The sequence below is a fragment of the Palaemon carinicauda genome, chromosome 7, assembly GCF_036898095.1.
Source record: "Palaemon carinicauda isolate YSFRI2023 chromosome 7, ASM3689809v2, whole genome shotgun sequence".
NCBI classification, from domain to species: domain Eukaryota; kingdom Metazoa; phylum Arthropoda; class Malacostraca; order Decapoda; family Palaemonidae; genus Palaemon; species Palaemon carinicauda.
Window position 1 is genome coordinate 88182872 of NC_090731.1, and position 13551 is coordinate 88196422.

Sequence of the window (13551 nt, forward strand, 5' to 3'; positions counted from 1 at the left end):
GTCTGATCCTCCTATCAAAAATTATCCCTCATGGCTTTCTACAATTCCTCCATTCACATTGAATTCTATGACTAGCTTCTACATCCAGTTTTCTATTTTCACTCAAATCAGAACTAAGATATTTGAAGGAGCTAACCCATTTTATGTTTCCTTGGCCTTTCAGTGTTTCCTATTCCTCTCCACCTGTCCATATATATTGTCTTTGCTCTGCTAATTCTTATGCCTCTACTCTCAAGTTCTTCTCTCAATCTTTCTACCATGATTTGGACTCCTCTTGTTACATCAGTTAGCACAATGTCATCAATAACCATTGCACACTAAGGCATGTCTCCTCTTACTTCCGATGTTATAACATCCATTACTTTATCAAACACATAGGGACTGAGGACTGAACTCTGATGGACACCAACTTTCAACTTGAATTTCTTGTAGTTCTAAAAGTGCTTCTTATTTGCGTGGTTGTCTTTGCATAGGTATCTGTCATCATTCTGACACATTTTTCAGAAATTATTTTCTCTCTCAAGCTCCTCCGCACTGCCTGCCTAGGTACCCTATCATGCGCTTTTTCAAAATCAATAAACGCCAGATGTAGTTCTTTCTGTTTATCTCTATTTTTCTCTATTGTCCGACTAAAGTGTAAACATTGCATCAACTGTGCTCTTTCCTGGCATAAAACGAAATTGTTCTTCTATAAACCTCCCATATATTTTCACTGTATGTGATATTAGCCTAATTCCTCTGTAGTTCCCGTACTTCTGTACATCGTCCTTCCCTTTGTAGATGGGGCTCATTTGCCTATTTCTCCACTTGTCTGGATTTCTTTCATGGCGAGATATCTGTCATTAAATCCCACAAGATGTCTATGCCTTCCATTCATAAGCACTTCCACACTTCAGCTGGCATTCCATCAGGTTTCCCATCTTCATTTTATCTAGTCCCTTCTTAACCTCTTCTCTGCTGATATCCTAAACGATTCTTTTATGAGGGTTACCATCTCTTATTATTGTTCTGGGATTTTCTTCAAAGCACTTCTTCCATTTGGCTATTATGCTTTCCTCTTTTGATATTTTTTTTTTTTTTGTCCTTGATCTGTCTGATTTTGTGTTAGATCTTTTGACGATTCATCTCTATTTTTCGTTCTCTTGTGTATTCTCTTTTGGGCCTCGGCTGTTTCTAAGTTCTCGTAGAGCTTACTGCAATTGATTTTGCCTGTGCTACTGCCATTTTAGCTTCTTTATTTATAGTTTTCCAAGCAATCCTATTTTCCTCAGATTAATTCCTGTCATAGGCTATCCCTATTCCTTTTTCTTCATATTATCTTGTGTATTATGGTTCCACCACCAGCTCTCTTTCTCATTTGATGGTTCTCTACCAAATGTCTACTCCAGTGATTCATCTGCAATTTTAAGGACGGACCACTGCACTAATTTCTGTTTATATATTTAATTATTACAAACACACACACACATATCACAAATTATTAGTAATTTGTATTTTTCCTAACATACTTACCGAGAAACACTTTCTTAGGAGTTACTGGAACCTCCTCTCAAACGACCAGAGTTTTGTGTAGTTTACCCTACTCCCATTTTCTATAGTGGTAGGCCTAGCGGAAGAATACGTGCCCTGAGGGCAATACCAAGGTAGGCCACATGTTTACCAGGTCGCAGTAAGTTTTAAGTAAGGAGCAATACTCAAGATCAGTGAGGCAACTGGGGGACGGTTTGGGGGGGGGGGCATAACCCGAAAGTGTTTCTCGGTAAGTATGTTAGGAAAAATAAAAATTACTAATAATTTGTGATTTGTTCCAACACAGAGACTTACCTCGAAACACTTTCTTAGGAGACTTACACTTTAGGAGATGGGAGTGCCTCCTAGACAAAGACCCCAATGGAAAGTAGGATAAACTACACAAAAAACTCATTAAGCGTGTAAATAACACCTACCCTTCAAAGAATTCCTTGTTGTGCTTGATGAATTTTGGAAGATACTTGAGAATCTGACTATTGTGTAAGAGTTCCACGGACGACTGACAGTACGAGAAAAGGAAGAAGGGGAAACAAAAGATAAGGACACTTGTGCCTAGAGAATTTGTAATTCGTGATTGAACCTGGGGTTTAAGCCGTCAAACCGGTTGGAGCGCTGAGATGACTGGCCCGATCGAAAACCCATCCAAAGACCTTCTCGTACAATCCTTGAGGTAGTGAGCGGTGAATGTCGACTGATTAGACCAAGTTCCTGCTCGAAGAACCTGAGCTACCGACATGTTCTTTTCAAAAGCTAGAGAGGTGCTTAGGCCTCTAACATCATGAGCTCTGGGCTTCCCTGGGACTGAAAGCCCAACCCTTGAATAAGCCTGAATTATTACCTGTCTGAGCCAAAAAGAAATAGTATTCTTTGAGATTTTCTTTTTAGTTTTTCCCGTGGATACGAAAAGATTCTTAATATCCGGACGGAGATTTGCCGTTCTCTTAAGACATTTCCTAATCACCCTGACAGGGCACAATTTCAAGTCTTCCTGATTACCTGAGTTCGGAATTGCTGGGACAGTAAAACCTTCAAACCTAGGATCCCAACCGGAAGGATTCTGGGTCTTGGCGACGAACGAAGGGACAAACTTAAAGGAGATCTCCTTCCATCCTCTAGAATGTTCTACTTCATACGACAACCCATGAAGCTCGCCCACCCTCTTAGCTGAAGCTAACGCTAGAAGGAAGACAGCTTTGAGCGTGAGATTCCTGTCCACAATATCTTTTAAGGGTTCGAAGGGTGGTTTACTAAGCATATCTAGCACCCTAGCCAGATCCCAACTCGGAACCCTAGGGGAAGATGGGGGACATGATTGCTCGAAACTCTTAATGAGCATGGAAATGTGTCTGGAAGAACCCAAATCTATGCCCTTCAAGAGAAAGACTTGACCAAGGGCGGCTCGAACTCCTTTAACCGCTGGGACCGACATGCCCATCTTATCCCTGAGATGAACTAGAAAATCTGCTATAACGGGAACTGATGCTTCTAAGGGTTCTATCTTCTTAGAATTGCACCATTTAATGAACATTGTCAATTTAGATTGGTAGACAATCGTAGAAGATTTTCTCAGGTAAAGGGACATCCTCTTAGCTGTCTTAGACGAATACCCTTGTCTTTTCAGGAGGTACTGGATAATCTCCAAGCGTGAAGACGAAGGGATTGAGGGTTTTCGTGAAACCTCTGAAAGTGTGGCTGCCTCAAGAGGTCCGGTCTGTCGGGAAGAGGCCACGGAGGGAGACTGGCGAGGCTTTTTAGGTCTGTGAACCACTCTCTCTCCAGCCACCAAGGCACTACCAAAGTCATTTTTAGGTTGATTGCCGTCCTCATTTTGTTGAGGACTTGTCTTATCAGGGCGAAGGGAGGAAAAGCGTAGACGTCGAGACCGTCCCACCTGTGTTGAAAGGCGTCCTCCATTGCTGCTTTCAGGTCTGGGACAGGAGAACAGAATACGGGGAGTTGTCCGTTCAACCTTGTCGCAAAGAGATCCATTACCGAGGATCCCCACATCTGATTGATGTAACTTGCTACATCTGGGTGAAGGGACCATTTTGTCCCCACTACTTGTCCCACTCTGCTGAGGCCGTCTGCTAGGATGTTATTTCCCGGAATGAATCTTGCTGACGATTTTTCTGCCCACTTCAGGACTTGTAGGGCGAGACCACACAACTCCTACGACTTCAATCCTCCTTCCTTCTTTATATACGCCACCACTGTTGCGGTGCCTGAAATCAGAGCCACTGAGTTTCCTTTCAGATCTTTCGTGAAGTGTTGGCAGGCTTCTTGGACCGCTCTCATTTCCAGGGCATTGCTATGTAGAGACTTTTCCTCTTCTGTCCATTTGCCCCTCGCTGTCTTCCCTCGAAGATGCGCACCCCATCCCTCCTTTGATGCATCCGTGAAAAGAAGGAGTTCCGGAGGTGCGGATGACAATGGCATCCCTTTTTGAGTGTGTGTCCGATTCTGCCACCACTCTAGAGCTTGCTTGGTTTCCTGAAGAACTGGAACAATCTTGTCTCAGGAGCTTTTCTGATTCCACTTCTCTTTTAGATTCCATTGAATGCTCCTGAGGTTCTGCCCTCCGTGTGGAACTAGCTTCTCTAAGGACACCAGATGTCCTATCAACCTCTGCCAATCCTTCGCTCTTCTGGGATGTCCTTGTAGGAATGGACGGAGTACTTGGTCCAGGTTGTTCAGCCTGTCTATTGATGGAAAAGCCTTGACTTGTAATGAATCTAGAACTATCCCCAAGTAAGTCGCTTTGTTGGTCGGGATTAGATGAGATTTCTCCAGGTTGACTGTGATGCCCAGATTTTTGCATAATTGAAGAAGATCTGTGCCCTGCTGATTCAAGACTTCCTTTGAGGATGAAAGCAGTAACCAGTCGTCCAGGTATCGAATTAGACGAATACCCCGTTCGTGAGCCCACACGGATATCGTCGTAAAAACTCTCGTGAATACCTGGGAAGCTGTGGAAAGTCCGAAGCACGGGGCCTTGAATTGCAAAATCTGGGCACCCCACTTCACCCGGAGAAACTTCCTGCTTGCTGGATGAATAGGGATTTGGAAATAGGCATTCTTGAGGTGTATGGAAATCATAAAGTCCCCCTCCCTCAAGGAAATCATGACTGTTCTTGGGGTGTCCATCTTGAATGTAGTCTTTCAAATATATTTGTTGAGGGCCGACAGGTCTATCAATGGTCTCCACTCTCCTGTCGCTTTCTCCACCAAGAACAGGCGACTGTAGAACCCCGGACCCGGGAAATTCACCGTCTCCAAAGCTCCCTTCTGCAGCATCGTGTAGACTTCTTCGTCCAAGGCAGCCCTCTTCAACGGGTCCTTGGGAACCAACCATTCCGCCTGACTTGCTCAATCAACAGAGGAAGGTCCTCCAGAAATGGAATCCTGTAACCCTCCTTCAATACAGTTACTGTCCACGGATCTGCTCCGTGGAGCTTCCAAGCTTGCCAAAAGAGTCTGAGGCATCCCCCTACCTGAGATGAACGGCCTCTTCTGAAGGACGAGTAAGCACTCCTGTAAGTGGGCGGCGTTGAAGTAGCTCCCCTTCAGGAGGCATTCACCGACTGGGACCAATGTCCTGAGGAAGGTTCGCGCCTTCCTTGCGCTGGGGCAGACCGAGAAGTCATAGGAGCTTCTACAACAGGTCTCCTAAATACGGGACGTCTCGCCGAATGTGGCTTAGGCACGACGAGTTCCCTCTTTTTGGCCATCTTCTCCGCTAGCTCTTCTGCCTTCTTTGTGGGGATAAGTTGTTCGTCCCAAACCGAGATATTTCGCAGAGCTCTAACCTCCCTGTCGGGGACTTTCACGGGAAGGTTCTTAAACATTGAATCTCTTCTCCTCAGTACCCAGTTCGCGGAGAGAGCCAAGGCCTGGAACGTCAGAAATTAAAGGGCACGACTTCCTGATCCCAGCAACTCGTTCAACGCCTCTCGTTTGGCAGGCTCCAACGAGTCTGTCGGAATCTGAGTGCCCACTAAGGTGGTGGCCCACCAATCCAACCACGAAGCGACGTTAACCAGGTACTTCGACATCTCCTCCATCATCACGTACTCGGACTGGGAGAAGTAGGTGGGTGCCGATGAAGCCCTTTCGTCTGAGAAGCCCTGGCATAAGATGTCCAGAACATCCTCCATCTTGCTTGCACCATGAGGCCTTCCTTCCAAAGCATAGTACTTGCTTTGGGACTTAAGTCCCTGCATGAGTTTAGCCGCACTATGGCCTTTAACCGAGTCTCCATTGCGGGCTATAACTTTGTCGATGTGGGCTCGGCCTACCCTAACGTCTCTGGCCTCCGGAAGGGCTAAAGACGACTTCTTTTGTACAGGTGCTCCCAAAAACTTGTTCAATCCAGAGGTCAAATCCTCCTCTTCTTGTAGTATAGGCTCTACCAAACTATTGTAGCTCCTAATTAAGGAGATCACCCTCCTATACGCGGAGTCCTCCGTCGGAAGCGCAGCCTCATCGTCCGCTTCCTCCGTCCTACGCTGGGGGGAGGAATGATCACGGACACCTCCGCTTGGACGGGACCCTCAGCTTTTCTTATCCTTGTCGACGGAAGCCTCCGTCCTCTTAAAAGCCCTTGACGAAGGGACGGGCTCCTTCGTGAAATTGTTCGACGGAGGAGCCCGCACTCGTCTCTCATCTCGATGGGGAAACCCGTCGAGGCTGCCCGTCCTAGGAGACGACTCCCTCCGCTGGGCAGATTGAGTGTCTCTAGGTCGGGACTTATGTCTACAAGACGAAGTCCTCCGGTCATCGGTGGATGCCATGGCGAGGCTACTGGAGGCCCTTCTAAAAGAACTGTCTCCTGCCCGCTTGGCTATAGAGCTTGAGGTCTTCGTAAGGTCCCTCAGCTTATTGTCGGGTACGAAGACCCAAGTTCCTTGGGGAGAACTAGCTCTCCTGGTCTTTCTCGGAGGCAAACGAGAGCTTCCTCTCCTATCTCCTGATCCTGTGGGTGACCTAGAAGGTGACCTCCTCCTCACGGACCGTTCTTTCCTCCTTCTACGTCTCCTACGTCGTTCCTCACCCGAAGAGCACGATGAATCTTGCACTGACGAGTCTGACTTACACGGGAATCTCGACTTCGTAGCGGATGGAGGCTTCTTGGACCCACGTTGCTCTCCAGACGTAGAAGGTTGTAAATATTCGTCCGGAACTGCTGAAGTAGGCGGCATCAACGACGACGGACGATCTATGAAAGGGAAGGACTCGCTCAAGCCCTTCTCCATATCCAACGGAGACCTTAACGGAGTCCTTGGCACACCCCATGCCAGCGGATCTTCTTGCGGGGAATCTTCTCTATCGACGGCACCTTCCGCAGCCGAAGCGCCTGAGACATCAACCCAAGAATCTGGTGAAGAAAATGGGACTATATTATTCCACATGGGGTCCTCCCCCGAGACACGCTCCCCTTGCACGAGATCAACGTCCCTCGGACCCCCACTACACAAACTTACAGACGCCTGATTCGCCATGAAAGAAGAAGCGCCCGCAACATCATTCCCCAGGGAAAGAGGCACCAACTTTTTCCCTTTCACAAACTTACCTCGTCCCCTACTCTGGGTAGGGGAAGAAGAAGGAACTCTACCTGATCCCTCACCCGCATAAGTCGCAGGGGAGGACAAACTTGTTTTCCTGGGAGACAGCTTCGTAGCCTTCTTCTTCTTGGTCCCAAATTTGACCCATTGGACCTCACTCCAACTAGCACATTCCGGACACGTGTCCGAAGGCGAACACACTTTACCTCTACACGAGGAACACAACGAATGAGGATCAACATCGGGCTTAGACAAAAAAGCCCCACACGATTTCCCGACTCTAGGGCCAGGACAACGGCGAGCATGCTCCATTGCATACAATAACAAAGACCGCTAGACACAAGCACAAAAGGAAAGAAAGCTCTAAACACCAATAAAAGCACAAAGGAATGAGAGTGAAAGCACACTGCAAAGCACTAATGGTGCGGGTAAGGCACTAAAGACCATGTGGTAACCACATGGCGATGAAACACAAACGGTCGCACTGAGAACAGAGGAGCGGCGTGTGATAACACGACGCGACCAGAAAACTTATTGAAGAGCCGCGACCTGGTAAACATGTGGCCTACCTTGGTATTGCCCTCAGGGCACATATTCCTCTGCTAGGCCTACCACTATAGAAAATGGGAGTAGGGTAAACTACACAAAACTCTGGTCGTTTGAGAGGAGGTTCCAGTAACTCCTAAGAAAGTGTTTCGAGGTAAGTCTCTGTGTTGGAACAAATATATATATAAATATATAATATATATATATATATATATATATATATATATATATATATATATATATATATATATGTATATATATATGGAAAGAATAATTATGGGAATAATACTAAGAGACAAATAGAGCAAACATGGATACGAGAGCAAACTTAAGTAGAGGATATTCTAACATGTGAAAGCAATGGACATGGGCAGAACATATCAAGAGAATGACAGATAATAGATGGACATTAAGAATAACAAAATGGGTCCCTAGAGATTGCCAAAGAAGCAGAGGAAGGAAGAGATGACGATGGATTGACGAGCGGGTATAGACTGGCATAGAAGGACTTGTCTGAGGTCTTTGTTCTGCAAAGGACTAGTTACGGCTCATATGTATATATATATATATATATATATATATATATATATATATATATATATATATATATATATATATATATATATATGTATGTATGTACTGTATATATTATAAATGCTAAAGCACTTGTGGCATCAACTATTATGAGGTTAACACTTTTCTAGTTTTCTGTATCTTTACATGTCTTCGGGTATTGAATTTTGAAGGAATACACGAAATTCATTACTGTGCTGCACCATTTATACAACTCTTGCCAGTCTGTTTCAGCCAATAACTAATGGCTTTCGTTAAGGCATATTACACAGAAGTCGTTATCCTCATATAATAGCAGTGTACTCATAAAAACGAAAATTAAAAGATTTCTAAAACTTCTTAGGAAAAACCTATTAATTGAAAGATATTTTGCAAAACTTTGTTGCTTTGATTTGATTAGTAATGGATATATGCAGAGATGTTCGTATGTACATTACTACTCAAATTAAAGTAAAAAAGTTGAGAAAACGGTTTTCACGTCTATATTTTTAGGAGCATTATAAGTTCGCAGCCCTGAATATATTTATAACGAAAAGAATGAGATTAAGACTATAGGTAAGAAATTGAAGTGCCATGAAATTACCATGAAAGTGCACTGAAATTAGATGATGCACTAAGGGCAGCAAAAAACATTTCCTTCGGTAATGATAACAGGAAAACATATAATACAAAATTTCAACGTTAATGTATCATTCGTGAGTAGGAATACAATAAGAAACAGCCCTAACTAGAGGGGCACTCAGCAGAGCGCAGACCTCCACTGCAGCAACTTATTTCTCGACCTATGTCTCGAACTTGACCTCTGACCTTAAAATATATTAATTGGCAGTGATTTTCATACACTCAAATATGAAACAAGTCTTTGTGACAAGGCTGCCCAAACTTATGACTGATTACGTGATATGGACGGGTTGCTCGTCCGTGACCTTGACCTTTGATCTTCAAAAACTCAATCCTTTCCAGCTCTTTACATAAGTTTAAATTTCCCGCAAGTTTCATTATTTTACGATTTGGCCATATGGTCGATGACCGGAATTTGTCCTTTTGCTTGACTTTGACCTTGGACTTGACCTTGACCTTAACATGTATTAATTGGCGTGCATTTTCATACACTCTAATATGAACCAAGTTTGAAGTCTCTGTGACAATAATATCCAAACTTATGGCTGATTACGTGAAATGGACGCTTTGCTCAACCATGACCTTGACTTTCGACCTTCCAAAAATTAATCATTTCCAGCTCTTTACATCAGTTTAAAATACTTACAAGTTTCATTACTTTACGATTAAAATTGTGGCCGTATGGTTGATGACCAGATTTGACATTTTGCTTGACCTTAACCTTTGACTCAACCAACACCTTCAACCTAAACATGTATTAAATGGCGTGGATTATCATATATTCAAATATGAACCACGTTGGAAGTGTCTGTGACAAAGATGTCCAAACTTATGGCTGATGGTGAATGGGAAATTTTACTTGACCGTGACCTTGACCTTCCAAAAATTTAATCATTTCCAGCTTTTTACATAGAAGTTAATCTGCATGTTTCATTACTCTACGATTAAAATTGTGGCCTGGAGGGTGTTCACTAACAAACACACACACAAACACAATGCAATGTCCAGTTTGATAAAAGAAAGCTTTGATAACAACTTGAATATAGAACATGGAATGTACAACCTCAATGCATTTATATGCAAAGAGATTTGGAAGCTTTAAAAAAAAAAAATTATCTACTTAATGTGGAAGTGACTGTACCTTAGATAATAACTGTCACTGTGATATTAGTCTTTAGATCTAACATATCATTTAGATATATATACAATTAATGCATAAAATATACATAAGTTCTTTGCTACTACAAGTTAGTAAGTTATATATATATATATATATATATATATATATATATATATATATATATATATATATATATATATATATATATATATGTGTGTGTGTGTGTGTGTGTGTGTGTGTGTGTGTGTGTGTTCGTGTATATATGTGTGTAGTGATATGTTTGTAATTATATGTTTATGTTGATACGGTTATATTTACATAAATGTGTATATGCATGTTAATCATGTGGGAAAACATGTATATGGGGGTATATGTATCTATGTATATGTATTGGCATGCTTGTGGGTATGTATATATATATATATATATATATATATATATATATATATATATATATATATATATATATTGTGTGTAGCTATCTATCTGTATATATAGAAAATAACAAATGCAGTCATCCGTCTCAAGTCCACTGCAGGAGAGAGACCTCAAACATGTCAATTCATGCCTGGGGTTAGGCCAGTTTTCATCACTACGCTGGCAAGTGAGGATTGGTGATGGTTCCTCTGACCGCTCACAGCAAACCAATCTAGTATGTGTGATCCTGACTAGTACAGCCTTGGTGATCATGCCGATACGCAAATCTTTCATCACGTTAAATTAACCCCAGTTAGAAAGGGATATACAGTGTGTGTGTGATATATATATATATATATATATATATATATATATATATATATATATATATATATATATATATATATATATATATATATATATATTATATATATATATATGATTATGTATCACTAACACTCGTGATTTTAATCAATGCAAATATCAACCACAATAGTATTTAATACTGAATTCGGTATCAAATGCCATTGTGATTGATATTTACACACACACACAACATATACATATATATATATATATATATATATATATATATATATATATATATATATATATATATATATATATATATATAGTGTGTGTGTGTGTGTCTATAAATATTAATCACGATGGCATTTGATACCGAATTCAGTATTAAATACTATTGTGGTTGATATTTGCATTGATTAAAATCAAGAGTGTTAGTGATACGTAATAATATATATATATATATATATATATATATATATATATATATATATATATATATATATATATATATATATATATGCATGTATACATTTGTGACCCAAACCCTCCGATATCGAAAGCAGAGACCAAGCAACCATATCCTCTCGTCCCTTTACTGTCCAACTGCAAAACCGAGATAGGCACTTTCTTCATCCTGTTTCAATATGCCAATTCAATCACTGATGCCATTAATCCAGGAATGGATAGAATCGTTTAAAGAAATAAAGAGAAAAATCACTATCGGAAATATCATTTCCCTATCATAGACCATTACTTGATGACGTTAGCGGGTACAAAAACACTCTCTCTCTCTCTCTCTCTCTCTCTCTCTCTCTCTCTCTCTCTCTCTCTCTCTGATGTCGTTCATGGGCCAGCTTTGTGTTCAACCATAAATAGTTTTCTATAAAGTGTATCCCTCCTTAGACATCATTTATCAACCCAGCGGAGCGTTTCCTAAACAGAAGTACATAAAAATACTTTTTCAGATACTAATTTCCTCTATGGGAAGACAATGTGCTTATATTTATAATGATTGAAGATATGCGTGTGATGGGAAGATATGTTATCTAAATAGGAAAAAACAACTGGTTGCTACTCGAAAATTACAAAAGACTTATGAGGAATAAGAGTAAAGGAAATTTGAGTGCAGAGGCAAGACTCCTGCAAACCAAATGCCAAAAGATGAAGCAATGAAAAACCCAAAGGACATATACTGTATATGTGATCAAATGAACTGATAACGACTAACAAGAAAATACTTGCTTAAAGCAGTCATACGGAGTGAACCTGTTCTTGATTCACCTGAATACCCTTTTTGATTGAGAGAGAGAGAGAGAGAGAGAGAGAGAGAGAGAGAGAGAGAGAGAGAGAGAGAGAGAGAGAGAGAGAGAGAGAGACTTATATAAAAGTCGCTATATCCTAAATCGAGGGGTGGATTTCTAAGGTCAGCACCATACACGAGTGCATAAATATGTTAAATATTCCGTATCCTCTACTGGATAAGAGAAGGAAAATGATAATCCAGTGAGGGAGGAAGGAGAAAATCCCTTCTAGATATTCCAAAATCTTTCTTTATGAAAGAAAAGGGGCGATTTAGCTGCCTGGCTTCTTCAAGATCTCTTCTCATGGGTTAAGGATCATGTGATCTCTCTCTCTCTCTCTCTCTCTCTCTCTCTCTCTCTCTCTCTCTCTCTCTCTCTCTCTCCCCCTTTCTCTACATCGGCTATCGAAATACCTTTATTTCTTACAACAAAGGTCTAGTTTTGCTATACAAACCAAATTTTCTTTTTATTTGAATTCTAGTCATTTTATGTCTATAGCAATAGACAAATATAAACACACATTTACATGAAGACCGGCTGAACAACATTCTGGAAGCGTCCTAACTAAGGAGAAAGCCACATGGGTAAAAATGTATAGATTTTCTTCATCTGGAGGAAATCATGTTTCTCATCATTGCTCTGAACACCAGAATGAAGACGTTTCATAAAGACACACCATTCAATCAGCTAAATGCAGACAAGGAAACGACACCCAGGAAAAATGCTCTTCGTGATTATAACTTGGATCATTTCATGCATTGCGGACATAGTACAGTTCATTGGGTTCACGACAAAATAATCATTCTCTCTATATATGCACCAGCTAATTTACGGAACGTCAATACATTTGAATACTTTAATAATTTCGGCCCTCCGTCATCTACTACTATGGTTCCCTTCTACAAAGAATTTTAAGACTGCTTTACCACCTTGAATAACTATAGCCTAAATTAAGATGCTAATTTGAGAGTTGGAAGGAGCAATGATTATACTTTTCTTACAAATTAGCATGTCAAAGAGAAAGATATCGTACAAAAAATTATGTCGTTAGAGCAGCTTTAAAAAAAAAAAAAAAAAAAAAAAAAAAAAAAACACTCTTCCTTCAAGGTGCTGAATGATTTTTGTGAGCATCCCCAAAGCACTATTTACCACATCTGTTTGACTTCCTTTTTTAAATGTATAAAAAACTAAACACAACATTCTTGTCTATTTTACAAAAAAAATTAAAGAAATAATGCAACATGATTGTATGAATTACTGAAATATTTGAGGGATATACTGATTATTGGGTGTTAATTTAAACTGTGTTTACAATTGATGTATTGAGAAAGTATTTTAAGAATTTCCTTGGACAACTAAACACAATAAATTTATAATATTTCTTTAAAGCTACCGGATAAAAGAAACTGAACAATACTGTAGGTTCCCTTTACATTTGTAATTCTCTCAATTTTCAGCCTTTCGTTTCATCGATTCCTTTTTTCAGTCATCTGACTAAGGAAATAGGAGCTAAGAGTTATTTCCCAGTCTACCCTACCGATACCCATGCTTCAATTATATTTTCTAAGAATAG

At 40.8% G+C, this 13551-nt stretch overlaps 3 protein-coding genes across 4 annotated transcripts in view; all 3 read right to left on the reverse strand.

Moving 5' to 3' along the window:
* The window catches only part of LOC137643958 (neuronal calcium sensor 2), a 736704-nt gene that overhangs the window by 622149 nt on the left and 101004 nt on the right, over positions 1-13551 (reverse strand). The gene's annotated exons all lie outside the window — the stretch shown is intronic.
* On the reverse strand, positions 2126-3577 carry LOC137644424 (uncharacterized). Its single transcript, XM_068377401.1, has one exon. It carries the CDS (start codon positions 3575-3577, stop codon positions 2126-2128), a length of 1452 nt encoding a protein of 483 aa, XP_068233502.1.
* On the reverse strand, positions 6081-7403 carry LOC137644425 (serine/arginine repetitive matrix protein 1-like). The gene has a single exon (XM_068377402.1). The coding sequence runs from the start codon at positions 7401-7403 to the stop codon at positions 6081-6083; it is 1323 nt and encodes a 440-aa protein (XP_068233503.1).

Bases quoted from the DNA above. Each gene is read 5' to 3' on its own strand.
- LOC137644424 (XM_068377401.1), bottom strand. From the start codon at position 3,577: ATGGTCCCTTCACCCAGATGTAGCAAGTTACATCAATCAGATGTGGGG.
- LOC137644425 (XM_068377402.1), bottom strand. From the start codon at position 7,403: ATGGAGCATGCTCGCCGTTGTCCTGGCCCTAGAGTCGGGAAATCGTGT.